We start from the raw sequence: 14,960 nt of genomic DNA, 5'->3' as shown, positions 1-14,960 counted from the left end.
GGGGCAACTTTCAGATATTCGAAACGTCTCCACTTTGAAAACAGACGCACGAATCACAGGTGGTACGCCATTCGTTGCCATCTTACAACATGAAACTTTTCTTTTTTATCTTGTATTATTTTAAAGCTTTGGATTGGCTTACATGTATGAAACACTGTATATTGTTATATACCGTCATCCGTAAGTGATGGTCAAGCAAATTAATGCAAAAAGGAGAATATTTGTTGCTACATTTATTGTTTGAATATAATTCGTAATATTTATATTAAAATATTCATATTTCTTTCATCTTTCGCTCAACTTTTTTACTAATAAAAATTTGTTTGCGTTCGTTAGCGCTAGGTCCTATTACGAGTAGATAATCGCTTTAAAAGATCGTGTTATACAATATTCTAACACGTGATAGAATTGATCGTACTGGGAAATCGACGCTATGTGTTCATTGTGTGCCAGTTTTAGACTTCTCGAAATTACCCTTCTATATAAACAATCTTAATCTTCTATCAAATTAATTGCAAGTGTGACTTCAACCACAAATTATGAGCGTCGTTTGATGATTCGATCTTTTACCTGATCGTAACGTCAATTTATTACAAAGATAAAAAATCTGATATTAGTCGTTTTAACTGGTTAAATAATCCTCGTGTTACTTATACTTTTCACCAAAATCAAGAAATTTTTCGCTAATCGAGTTTATCTAATTGACTTCTGATAGACTCGTTATCTCACGATATTCATTCTCGAATCATTTGCAGTTGAAACAGCATTTCGATTGCGTGTCAAACGAAAGTTTATGCAAGAAATAATCAAATGTGACCTAAGAAAAATTAGCAGAATCTTTTATATCTTCGCGTGACTCTGTCGAACAACCAACAAACAGGGCTGGAGAAATCATCTAGATGTTGGATGATTGCTTAGAAAGAATGTTATCGATGCTAGAAACCATTCGTCGACACATCGTTTGCACACTGATAACGCCATGGAATTGGCTAATATTTGACCGATAATCGATCTGGCAACTGCTAGCGCAATCTCAAGACCAGATCCTCGTTCTATGTTGCTCACTGACTCATCAGCGATTTGTCGAAGCATGATCGTTGCTCGGATCGCTGCTCGAATTGCTCCGGGCGAATTTTCTGATCGATTGTACCATTATTCGAGACGACACGATTACTTTAGAATCGTTGGAAACGTGGGTATTTTACAGAAGATGTGGTAATTTTGTTACAAAAGCGACACAGTTTGAAGAAGTATCATATGTCAGCTAAATCTTCACGAACATAAGGCCTTTTTAAGTTTATACACTAAATATGATCAAACTACTACGTGGAATAAAGTTTACTTTCATTGATTTTAAAACAAATTATAATCATTTTATATCATCAATGGAAAACTTTGGAGGTAAAACAATTGATTTATTGTAGATACAAAAATCGTGGAATAGGATCCACTCCATCGATTTTAAATCTGTATGATCATTGAAAAATATGGCATTCGATAAAGAAGTGTAACATCTGGATCTTTTCCACGAATGAGATATTATTATATATTATTATTATAAGAGATGTTATTAAAATATTAAAAACCAGGAAACTCTTTGATACTTGCAGCGTTAGTATAATTTTCCAAAAATGTGTATACCATCGAATATTCGCAAGTCTTTTCGATTTCACGAATTACGCGAAACGAAACGCAGCAGATCCCACGCGAACGTAACCGTGATAATTCATTTACAATCGTCGACGTTTTCGCGCAAGCGCGTTAATTACCATCGAAAAAAGAACAAGAAGAAAGAAAGAAAAAAAGGTTGGAGGGATATTTTTATCTGCGACGATTCGTTTCCCCGCAATTTCTCTTTCGATCGACGTATCTTCGCCGGAGGATCAATTAAAAACGGTGTTTTCTCTCGCCCTCGGTTTCTCTCGTAACTGTTAATTTCACCGACGATTAATGCCACTGCTGGATGAAGCTGTCCCACGAGATTTTTCCTCTATGCAAATTCCACGGCTGCTTATTCCACGGTATGGAAAACGGTGACCTGGAAAGCGGGGCTCCATTCGTCGAGAACAATATCCCCGTTGGGGCCAATAAAACCACGCGTACTACACCTTCTTTCCCTCGTCCACGTATCGGTGAAACGTGACGAAGAAAACGGTGATCTCTCCTTTTATCGCGGTGCAAACGACATGGAATCAAGCGATCAACGATCGTTAACCGTCGCGTACCGTCGCTCCTCTCGTCAGATAAGCCGACGTCGATATCGCCGCTTGTCACCTTTTGACTAGTTTCGGGAAATTTCCATCGCCCGTAAAGGTGTAATCGAAAGGTGGAAATATTTCTTGAAGAGAAAGTGAACTTGTTTTCTTTCCAAATTCAGTCAATCTTATTTTGTGAAATTAGTCGAACAGTGAGATTAAAGTTAAAGGAGCTTTCAAGACCTACGAGACTTGTAAGGTGCGAACAAGTTGTGTTGTGAAAAGTGTTTTAGGAGAAGCTTCAAATAAAAGTTACTTTGAAATGTTTCATTAGAGGAAAATGGCGCGTGGATTGAATTTCTGATATTTCAGTCTCTCGTTGAATTTACCTTGTTCAAATTCGAAGTGCAGAATTTCTGTTTTGCTTGTACCGACTTTGGCGAGCTGCTGGTAGCTCGTGAAACGTGTTAGCACGAACTAGAACGTCGTTTCGATAATTAATTGGGTCAACATGTTCATAGTGCAACGTGTTCATAGATTGCTACGTTCCAGAGATAGATTCTGTTGACTTTGACGTCTGAGTGATTTATCATTCATCATGATTCATTTGTTAGTTTATTAATCATTTTGTTAATATTAGAAACACAGGATATTACACCAGTTACACTAGACTAGTGCATATTGTATACACAAAGTCTAGTACTTACAGCTAACAAGAACTTTCCTGTTGAATGTACTTATTTTATTAAAGAATAGTCAACTCGAACACTAAAATAAGAAATACCAACAATAAGAAAGATAAGTCAATGAGACAAAACAAAGATGGGTTGGGGCAATAAGAAAAACTGAAGCGAAGACGCCAAGATAAAATTCCAACTACAGAAAGAAAACAACGCAAGGCGAAATATAATTAAAAATGACAAACATAAATACATAAGAAAGAATCTCCTTAGAAAGAAACACAGTAGAAAAACTACGAGATTCCCAGAAATAAAAACGACCTATCTAAATAGAAATCTAAAGATTCCTGGAATATTCTAAAAATTCCTAGTATTCCCTTAAGGGTATATATCAAAAATGGGAGAATGGTAGCTTCAAGTATGCCGCGATATTGAACTAGAAAGTTACCGATGTGAAAATACAACACGATATACGTGAACTATACACATTCAATAGTACATACCGTATTTTCCGTAGTCTTTTTCACGCTGTAACTTGGAATCTCCATCTTCTCAGCTATCCGCCTATTCACCCTTTCGTATGTTTCCAGAATGTACGTGTGTGTACCATATACATGACTTTTTCACCGATCTTTAGCTTTATATATCGTGGAAGCTACAATATCCTCGTTTCTGTGTTATATCGAATTATCAATCGCAAATTCATTGGAATCGCGTCTAACAATCTAAGGCACTGAACAGATAAGGCGTTCCACTCTCGACAAAAGACGCGCGAAAGGACCGTGTCAAGAGCTCTTTGCTTTGGCTCGCGAAAGAACATGCCAACACGTCTCGATTTTCGTTCAAGATGTACGTAGTACTGGATATACATGCCACGACAAAAGAACGACAATGTAGGCTCGCTTGGTATCTTGCAATTTAGAGAAAAACAATCTCAATACGAAATTTGATACTTCTGTCAAGAGAGAAACTAAAATGGGCGTATCATTGGATTAAAAGGAGTATAAAAATGTTAACAGGTCTAGGTACATTGGGAAAAGGTTAATATTCATTAGCACGCGAATGCTGATTCATTAGAAATGAAAAGCAAGATTAAAATACATCAGCATTAAAATTCGTATCGATTTGAAATTAGAGCAAACAACTAGGGATACTAAGATCTTATAATCTTTTTGTCAATCAAAGATTGTCTAGTAACGGGATCCTGACTTTCAATATAGCGGAAAGTTTCTTGCAAATTATGATTCTTATATATGAAACTCTTTCGAAGTAGCTTTAGACTGAAATTAATAATTATATGTATGGCCAGCCTCTTCCACCTGTTTAACGTACACGTATACGCTTTTTGATACATATATTTCTATCTTGTTTATTAAATATTCGTTATACAACGGCTGCAAAAATTACTTGTGCACCATTGTACTCGTTATAGTATTTACATATTAATTAATTAGTGGAGAACTTGGAGAGTTTGTGGAAGATTAATTAGGTCAAGAAATGTAGAAGACGAAAAGACGGTTCACTGAAAAATAAGAGTATGTTTAAATATTTTTCGTAATCATTGTATTTTAGATTCATTTAATTACTTAATTTCTCAAGGAACAAATTAGTGAAGATCAGAAAAGAATAATTATTTCTCACTTCTCTGAGAAGAATAATATGTACAACCGTTGAGCCTTACAAGTTTCATTACTCATGAGATAATTTCATACATTCACGAATACTTATCGACAATGTATATCTCAAGAGATTAATTACCTTATGTAATTACGATCTGCATTCTAAATTTCGCAGTCCACAACAACCATCCCAGCAACTTAATTCTAATAATATAACTATTCATCCCAATACAACAATACACTATACAACGATACTTGAAAGAATCCATTGTTTCTTTTAACGACACAACAAATTTCATACTTCATGTAGAAACTTTCAGCAGGCCTGATAAATTTCATATTTCGATCTACACTTTCCTCGATCCATTGGATCAACTAGAGAACTTGGCGATATTACTTCAGCCAATTCTCCATAACGCAATTAATGGGTCGAGTGGAGCGGAATCTGGAGATCCTCTTTTCCCTTGATATTTTTTTTCCGAGCCAGCTGTTTTCAGCTTCATCGGCGGGAACAGCCGGTCATAAAGGATTTGTTTGGAAGCCCCGCGTTACAGAACGGCGTAATATCGAAAAGGCTTCTTCGGTGCATTCGTCTGCCACGGTTAACACATTCCATCACTCCTTTCGCGAGTAACCAATGGGTCACCGTGCTGTCACGTTTAATCGTAGCCTGTTACGACTACGCATTCGATCATGCTATCTTTTCTTCGTTTCGTTAACACGTTGAATGCTATCGGTGACCCATGTTTTATTAAATTTTTCAGAATGAATTTTAAATAAAATAGATTTTATGCACTAACAAATAGACAACAGCGTGAATGGTGTTGATAACATCGTCAGAGAAAAAGTGGCCAAGCATAGTATAATATTGCAAGAATTAAATGTTATGGTGATATATATTTCGATCTATCGCGGCTCCCAGGGTAAAATATCGAAAATATGTGAATCTATAAAATTGGGAAAATATCTAGAAAAAATATTCCTTATACGTAATTCATTGTACTCTAATTGTGGAAATTACCCATGAGTCTATTATTCTTTTTCTTTATCTAACGTTTATCGAGCTCGTGGCTATTTTTATACCTCGTCATAATGAATTACCTCGAACGACTTCAATGACTCGCCACAGTGATGGTAAATTGTTTCGTGATTATAAGTAACAGGAATTTTTAATCTATCTATCTCTGTTATTCGAAATTCTTTGTGTTAGTGTTGGAGTTAAATTGAATTAATTGTAAAGGAGATACACACGACTTAATAGGGAACATCAATGTTTTCGTTATCTACGTATTTCATTGTGGGTTATTAATGATACGTTCGTTATTCTTTGGATTCTTCGTACTATCGTTAGTCGACGTGGTTTATTAATAGTTGACGACATCTCTAATGATATTCAGCAGCATAAATTATTTAGTCAAGGCATTCTTTGTAATTCCTTCTGTCGACCCTGCAATCAGCTGATTTAGCAAATTACCTCTCAAACGCCGCTTTCTTCGGGCTATTTCTGGCCAAATGGTATCTTTCAAAATATCAAATAGTTTTTTTTTAATTTAAGAAAAATATAAAACGTGAGATATATAAATTCGAACAATCAGAGTTAAAAAATATTCGTCTTATAATTTTTCCAACGATTCGCAGTTTTGATGTTTGACGTGTATTACCCCGAATAAAATATTTGAATAAAAATTCTCTTTAGCATCATGAATAAATGATTTCATCAAGCATAGTCATGTAATAAGAAAGCAAATAGCGTAAGGAAAAACCAAAAGATTATGATTCTTCTTAGGAATGAAACATTTACGTGATTAGGCACATAGCCAGGAGCAATTATGTTATTCAAGGAATTTGTTTCGACGATGAAAACCGCGTGTTTACGTATGTAAATCTGTACAGGTGGAGGCACGGACAGATTTGTTGAGCGCGCGTTCATCGGGGAATATTAATGGGGAACGAGTATGCATATCGTGCCGGATGGAATTGGGATAAACATGCATTCGCGATTTCTCGTTATCCCGGTGTTTCGATGCTCATGTTTATTCGCTTGCTGATTTAGAGGTGCGATTAAATTTTGGCGCACGATACCGCAATTAATAAATTCTTTTAGTAGAGAAAATATGGCACTTCACGTTTCTAGTATATAAAATTATATCGTAGTACACTTTTTACAAAGTCATAGAATCTTTCATGTTTTACAATTTATTTAATAGTCTCTAGGTTCCTAGGTTAAACACTTTCTAGCAAAATATTCTATTACTTTGCTATTGGAGGGAGACCTACTTTTAAAGCCTTATTTTACTAAAACTAATTTTATTAAGTGACTATGGCACATCAGCGTTGATAAATAGCTGAATTACAACGTAGCGTTCGATTTTGATCAGTATAATTCTCGTATCAAGCTTAACCTTTGAATCTAAAACCGTGCTCTACATACCTTGAATTAACATCAAACCCCAATCATTATTTCAATAGATACAGTTTTATTTATTCAACTTAAGGTAAACTTAAACATCACCATTTCTTACCTTAGACATTTAAGTTACCATTGAACTTTATTATCACTACTATTAAAATTTTTAACATCTCAATAATTTCGAAAAATTCTTTCTATTTCGGCACTAACTACCAAAAATTCCTCTGCAAGAATAGCATCGATATACTCTGACGCAGAATGATCAGTCTGTTTGGCCTGGGGCGGGTGAAGGGATGCATTCGGTTTCCTCTCTGGTTGGCGAGGCATTTTGAACGAGAAGCCCCGCGGGGTGAGAAGCGAGACACGAAGTAGCTCGCAAATGTTCACCTTGCTTCGAATGTGGAACATCGATTGACCGGTGAGCCGTGTGTGTTAGGTCGTTTGTTGTTTAATAGAAAGGCGGCTGTGGGTCTCCGGGTGGGCGACGGCGGATGGGAAACAAAGCTCGTCTGAAAGCACGACCCTGGCGACATGCGGCGAATGAAAGTCGTACACTCTCTCGTTCGAGCCTTGGGGTGGCTTTCGTGGTTGGTTTCCCTTTTGACTCGCTGGGAAACAGGGCCAATTACGACCCGGCGTAATCGTGATCGCCCAGCGGTACGGGAACAGTCAGCATAACTTCGAACATTAATTCGTCCGGTTGAATTTATTTCTCCATATTTTCGATCAAGAAAACCACGTTTTAGCAAAGTAAAGCGAGGGATTGATACAACGCAGAATTCGTTCGAGGCAGATGTACCTAATCGAGGAATAGATAAAAGCCACGGTGTTAATGGTATCAGTTCGTTAAATTTAATTAAATTCGATTGCGCTCGTATTTGGATTTTGAAGAAATGAAAGCTTGCTTTCGATGGGTTGGATAGCGTTAATCCGACGAATTTAATCAGACCGACTCTTGCATAGTCCAGATTGTTTGGTACAAGTATTTTTATCGGAAAGGAACGTTCGTTTATAATATTTTGTACGGGATTTTATAGTTTCAAATTACATTTCTCAGTATTCCTAGGAACTTTTAATGAGAATACTGTCTTATTCGTGTATTTGTTTAAAGATTAATTTCTTCGTTTACTTTTATATAATATTGTAATGAAATTTAAACAAACTTCTTCAGAATATGCTGTATATTTAGTAAAGTATCTAACAATATTTGCCTGCACGATAGACGCGTCCTGTACCGATGATTAAAGTATAAAACTTGCATCAAAGAGATGAAAACGAAGAAAAAGTGTCTCTCATACATTTTACAAAAAAAAAAAGAAATAAAATTTCTATGAGAAACTGTGATTTAGTCATTCTAATAATTTTAATATTAAAAGACCCATATTTTTGAAAAAATGAATTGCATCGCAGTTCGCGCGGTGATTTAATTCATTAATTAGGCAAATTATTCGATCGATACTTGAAAAACTAAATCAAACCGTGCTTCAGAAGAGAATTTTTTTAATAAATTCTCTAGAGTGGTTCGCTTAAAGTGAACACAATTATAGAATGGAGAAAATCGAGAGTATTTGAGGTGGAAAGTATGGTTTGAGTGTTCTTCGAACTCAATTTGCGTTTATTGTTTCCGATCGATTCTTCGACAGGTATACTGTCCTGGGTACCTCGTTGAGTAGTGGCAATTTCCAGTAACTCGTTTGAGCTGATGCAGTTAAGACCGAGAGGAAAATCTAGCTTCGAGGTTAATTAATTTTTCCGGAATTATTCGAAACAGTGGATTCGTTTTACCCCGTTTCACGTGCAATGGAAACTCACCCCGAGAGAATAAAATTATTAAATCGAAGAACAACTTGTTCAGTGCTCGTCTTGCGTGGACGCAGGAAATCTATGTTATTTCCAATCTGACACGATATCTTACTCTAATTAAACACACGACTAGCCGTATCATATTTCCAACAAATGTTCGTAAACTAGATTTATCACGATTGAGTGAAATGTATATTAAACTCAGTGATTTATAAGATGATCGTTAATAAAATAAAAAGATTATTATAAATATACGGACTAACCTTTATGTGGAGACCCATTGTCACACATGTTAATAAATCTCAGATTAGTTGGCGGTTTTATTTCTAGATCACTACGTTATAAAGGTTAATCCAATATAATTATATTATCCAAAGATGCGTACTTGTTTGCTAAGATCTTTAACAATTGAAAATCTTCGAACATTAAATTTTTGTTTCTTAAAGACCTTTTACAATTAAAAATATACTACAAACGCTGAATATTTATTTGTGAAGATTTTTTACCAGACAACATAGGTTACAATAATGAAATAAAAATTAGATCTTCCTTAACGACGAATAGTCTCCAATTAAATATCGATAAGAAGATAATTAACGAAATAGACAGATTATTGTAATCGCGAAGATTAAGGAAGAAACGTGACAAGATCTCGACTTAAGCCAAATATCACAGAATCGAGATTTCCGGTGGCGTTAAGCAGCAGCAAACGTATCGAGCTTAGCCGTAAAAAGCACAGTCACGCAAGCTACTAACAACCACTTGCATCGTGGAATTGCAATTATAAGGGGGTAATAAAGATCACACGAGACGTCATAGGTGAGCTTTTGAGAGATAGAAAAAGAAAAAAGCCTTTATTGGTAATCGTTTAATCTAGGTCATAGCAGGAGATATCTTTATCTTCCCTCCAGGATAGTCGAAACCGTAGAAATAGTGGTTCCCGAGGGGAAAGAAGGGACAAAAGGAAGTTTTCCCTCGGAGAAACAGGAACTCTTCTAGACAGCCGAGCGCACGACACATTTCAAAGTTCGATCGCTCGATATCGAGCTGGAAATTGTGGAAAAAAGAAATTGAAGCATACGAAAACTTTGCGACAGTTGCATGTAGTATATACGAGTGGAAAGCAAATGAAATCTCGAGCTGTCTCTTCCTTTCTCTTCACTTATCTTGGAAGTTTCCTTTGAATGATTGATGGGCTGGAAGTTTGTTGGGAATAAGGACGAGAGATAAGGTGGAAAGAGTTCTTTGGAGGTGGAGTATGAGGCTCGATTTCGAATGCATGTTCAAGGATGATGGTGGTAAAAGTGGAGGGCCCTTTACGGCCGATTAGCTTGTCGGCGTTTGCCTTTGTGCTTGGAATAGATTGAAACATTAACCCTTTCGTGGTAAGTCGAGGTTGAAGTGATCTTTCAAAAGCGTCACTATCGTACCTCTGTGTTTCTATCATTCTGAAAATTGTTTCCAACTATTTTAGAATTGCAATAGAATTTCTTGTATCTGCGAACCGACTTAGGTTTTCAGATCCAATGTATGTACGATACGTGCACAGCATGTTTGATAGTTTGATTTAATTAAAGATGCTGCACGTTGACGTGACTAACCTTTTGCTCGCGCCAGCGAGATTAAATTTAATTAAAAACTTTAGACAAAATAGAATGTCACAACACTCGTCTATTATACAGGTGTCACTCCGGGGGCGTATGCGTTTCAAAGTTCTCGCTCTTGGCAAGTGCATCGACGATCGTGAAATAATAATGGGAGTAATAAAGTGATAAAACTACTGGGATGAACGTCGGTATTTATTAAAAAGAAGATTTTGTTATCAACACAATTTCTTATGTTTCTTGTGATTTTTCTCAACTCGTACGTGTTTAACACTATAGTCGTAGAAACTTTATAATTTGGATTTATTTTCATATCTTCTAGGCGATTAAAAAGTTTTAATTTTATGCTAAAGTTTTTATTCAAACATTACTAGCTCTTATTGTTATTCGAAACAAGAACAATATTAGAAATAAAAAATTCAGTGATCGTATCAACATTGATGAAAAAGAATATCCAACGAAGTTCAACGTAGAATTACATGGGTTAATTTTCTTATGAAAAGAAACATTGAAATTGCATGTTATCGCCGGCGAATATCTAGAATACGTGGCCATGACCCCCCACGTAGCTTTAGTTCGATCTTGGCAGACAATGTTTCCCTTTAAAATCGATTAAACCGGATGTGTTCTTAACGCGCGCACTCGTACCAAGAACTTTGCAGGGTAAACATCAGAATTCATTTATACGATCGATGGAGCATCTTGCTCCACATTCGTCAAGGTTTTAACCGTTCGTACACGGCGCTGCCATAAAAATGCTAATTTATTCCATTGTGCATTGTTACTTCAGCTACTCGAATGTTCCACTGATAAGAATTTTCTACCGACAAACAATTTGCGGTTTCTCGCGTCTCTATTGACGCGAACTAGCAAAAATTATGGATGGAATGTCACGTTTTCATAGTTCCATTTTCTTCTTCCTACACCTTCTCCATTTTCATCGATAGTTTCTCTAAAACAAATTGACAAATGGTTTTATGCAAATAATATCTAGAGTTTCTTGCGCGATAGAGAGGAGTTTTCAGGAATTTGATGGAAGAAGAGTAGGGTCCGATCGATGAGAAGTGGATCTTCGCGAATGACGCATTCTGAATACGCATTTCAGATCCTCTGTGTTTCCAACATTTAACAATATGTTATACCTAGAAAATGAACTACATTGATGTACACTAGAAACTGTTTGTCTCTTATAAAAAGTCTTCTCTTTCCCTCTTTGTTTTCTACAAAAATATTAGAATTCAAAAGTTCTGTTCTAATTGAACAATAAATATTTATCAAATAAAGATCTTCAACTAACTTTTGCTCTAAAGGAAGGACTGATATTTTTTGAGAATATAATAGATTAGGTTAATCAACATAATTCTCACTTTTGCTCATCTCTAGCGCTTGGAACCACCTGAGGTGGTTGAATAAATTAGTCGTTAAATGATAAAATAAATGGAATATGTTTTTGCTTGCTATTAGAAATATTCGTTTCTGACATTTACAATGGATGGAGAGATAATTGATTTATAAAATAAGAAAAAGGCAGTTAATTTTACAAAATAAAATTATATTTATCAAGGGTTATGATTAAGATCTGGTATATATCCCAGACTAGATCACTGATACCAATGTGGTAAAATTAGTTACTTTTATACTAAACAATTGTCACAATTTAACAGTATACCATGTTCTTCTGTTTTAGTCTAAAATAGTACCTTTGTAATTTTTATATTTAATTATCTCGAAGGCGAACAGGAATTTCACCATAAATTAATAACTAGAAGGTACATATATGTAATTACACGATGTTGTAATTGAAATTTTTAGGATTATTGTTCTTGTATCGTATTGTATTTAGTTGGTGTTTATCTCTGATGTACCGACATTTATTGTAAAATCTTGTTTGGTATGTTTTCTGTTTTGTTCTGTTTAGTAGAGGTTTAGTAACTTTTACTATGTCCGTAGCATCGTACAAACAATATTGTGTCGTGAGATATCTCGTCCATGGTTGTGAAACGGTTAGAAAGGATAGCAGGGACCTAGTAACGCAAAAAGGTCGATGATCCTGTTCTTTATGGGGTTGTCGGGATATAAGTTCCGCAGCAGGACAGACGGCGCCAGCCTCTGTCTCCTTGCCATTAGGGAAGCCTACATTCTGTGTCCAACACGGACGCACGTTTCATCGTTTCCGTGGAGGGAGATCTCACACAGACAGGCTTTAACGCGCAGCACGTGATTGCATGCGCACAGGACGACACGGGTCCTCCACGAATTAAGTTGTTTTTCGAAACTCCCGATCGGGGTTACGTCCTTGGACGCCCGCTGCTCCCGTTAGCCCGGGGTGTGCCCCAGATTTTCATCGATAGCACTGTTTATTTTTAGGTTTCCACAATATCGGAGATGGTCCGCGCGTCAGCAACTATTTCATCTTCGGCTTGGGGTAACTTTCCCGACCTTGCCTCCCTATAGCGTTTTATGACCCTATTAAATTCGATAAAGTCTTCCCCTATATTGTATTCCTGCGTGTATATCTATACAATTTCGCCGTGTGATCTAATTTTGTTATTTCCTTCGACGTGTGTCGGTATCTTATATTGTGTCTTATTTCATTGAAACGATAGAACACGTGGCGTTCGATGCGATTTGAATTTCGCGTCAACTCGAGCGCCACGCTGCGCATGCTCTTTTGTCGTCAGCGTGACATTTTGCGGAGGAGTATAACAAAGAGAATTCGATATTCGTGAATGAATGATGTGGAAGAATGGTAAAATAGGAGATGGAGGGATTTGTAAATGTCTCGGGCAACACATGAGGAATTTACATCGGATTATTTTTAGCTTTAGTTGACAGAAGATTGAGGTTAGACTAAGGTCAATACAAGCGATTCGTTGATTTTAATGATAATTTGTTTATTTCAGCTGAATGAGGCTCATGGAACCCTTGGGTGTTGCCCCGGATATGGTGGAGACGGGCGCATTGAAAAAATGGTCCGACTTCCCTGTCCAGCACCGGTTCACCGATTACTCCAGTTCCATTGGAGAACCTACGCATCATACTATCAGTCCTTTTCCGTGTCAACCAGCGCTTAACAACAAACTTGCGCTATGGTAAAGTTGTAATCAATATGAAGAATAAATTTAATTTATCTATGAAGGATTATACATAATATTGTATTTCAGGGCTGGAGATATTTCTGTTTTACAAGTAGATGCAGTGGTGAATTCTACCAATGAAACAATGGATGATAATAGTCCTATGTGCCAAAGAATATTTGCTCGGGCTGGTTCGGCGCTTAAGATGGAAATATTTAATGAAATCAAAGGTACATAGTTTGTAAAATAAGAAATAATTAGATCGCTTGTAAGCATACAATATGAATGACTATGTTTACAGAGTGCAAAACAGGTGAAGTAAGAGTAACACAAGCCCATGGGTTACCTGCACGTTTTATTATTCATACCGTTGGACCAGTGTACAACGTGAAGTACCAAACAGCAGCTCAAAATACGTTGCACTGCTGCTATAGGTAAATTTTATTCATCTAAAACAAATATATTTACGATATTTAGATAAATAGCATAAAATAATACTTGTCTTTTCTTATAGAAATGTTTTACAAAAGGCACGAGAGCTTGGTTTACGCACGATTGCGCTACCGGTAATTAATACTGTGCGAAGAAATTATCCTCCTGATGCTGGAGCGCATATTGCACTTAGTAAGTATGAATTATGTAAATTATTATAAATTTCTAATTTTAATGAGTATAAGTCCATACATTCCCTTGTAATAGGAACAATAAGGAGATTTTTGGAGCAATATGGTGATTCTATTACGTGTATTGTATTTGTGTTGGAACCATGCGATCTTGGAATATACGAAGTTCTTCTTCCTCTTTATTTCCCAAGAAATTTAGCAGAGCAAGATAATGCGTGTTGGCAGTTACCAAACGATATAGGTGGGATGGATGGTGAACCATTACTTCCTGATCGACAAATTAGAATCATCGACAATCCTCAACATGCTTTACATGGTAATAATATAAATCGATATTAAAAATGTGTATATTGGTGCAGTTATTTATTGAAATCTTCTGTTTATTATAGGCGATGAAAGTATAGAACTATCTGCGCAATTAGAAACATCCGTTAATATTGGTGAACACGCGTTTGCACAAATGCAGGGTGATTTAGATAGACAAAGACTCCTCGGGGAAAGGCCACCGGCTGATCCACTTGCGGATATCATGCTGAAGCAAATGCAACAGAAAGAAAGGTATGAATGTTTGAAACATATTTTTAGATCAATGTTTTTCGTTTGGTTTACTCTATTACTTTAATATGGTAAATTTGACGAAATTCTGTATCTGCGCGCTTGGTATTGTAAAATGTTTAAATATAGAATATCAAAGTATTGCAAAATAGTCAACTTTAATAATGCATTGTTGCAATATTGCAATACGTTGTTTGTTCATTCAGAGAAGTGTTGTCCACTTATTTTTGTCAGGATGCTAATAAACATAGTATTTTATTCGCGCGATATTACGTATGTAACTCTATACAAAATCAACATCGGTTTTGCGTGTCATAATGCTATTTTAACTATTTAGCAACAAGCCGCTATCTTGCATGGCAATACGTATGTGATGTATGCATCATCTCAATGA

The 14,960-nt window shown here is 36.1% G+C and overlaps 1 protein-coding gene across 3 annotated transcripts in view; it reads left to right on the top strand.

The window, feature by feature from the left end:
- The window catches only part of LOC132909683 (protein GDAP2 homolog), a 67,881-nt gene that overhangs the window by 23,098 nt on the left and 29,823 nt on the right, over nucleotides 1-14,960 (top strand). For 2 of the 3 annotated variants that reach the window (XM_060964631.1, XM_060964633.1), the window contains exons 2-7: nucleotides 13,215-13,403; nucleotides 13,476-13,618; nucleotides 13,690-13,822; nucleotides 13,903-14,012; nucleotides 14,088-14,327; nucleotides 14,401-14,569. In XM_060964631.1, coding sequence (XP_060820614.1) covers nucleotides 13,219-13,403; nucleotides 13,476-13,618; nucleotides 13,690-13,822; nucleotides 13,903-14,012; nucleotides 14,088-14,327; nucleotides 14,401-14,569 — 980 coding nt within the window. In that variant the 5' untranslated portion in view covers nucleotides 13,215-13,218. Of the gene's footprint in view, nucleotides 1-13,009; nucleotides 13,156-13,214; nucleotides 13,404-13,475; nucleotides 13,619-13,689; nucleotides 13,823-13,902; nucleotides 14,013-14,087; nucleotides 14,328-14,400; nucleotides 14,570-14,960 lie in introns of those variants that run through there. The other variant, XM_060964632.1, reaches the window with a different exon arrangement.

The sequence above is a fragment of the Bombus pascuorum genome, chromosome 8 (assembly GCF_905332965.1).
Source record: "Bombus pascuorum chromosome 8, iyBomPasc1.1, whole genome shotgun sequence".
Taxonomy (NCBI): domain Eukaryota; kingdom Metazoa; phylum Arthropoda; class Insecta; order Hymenoptera; family Apidae; genus Bombus; species Bombus pascuorum.
This window is presented reverse-complemented; position numbering and strand designations above follow the sequence as displayed.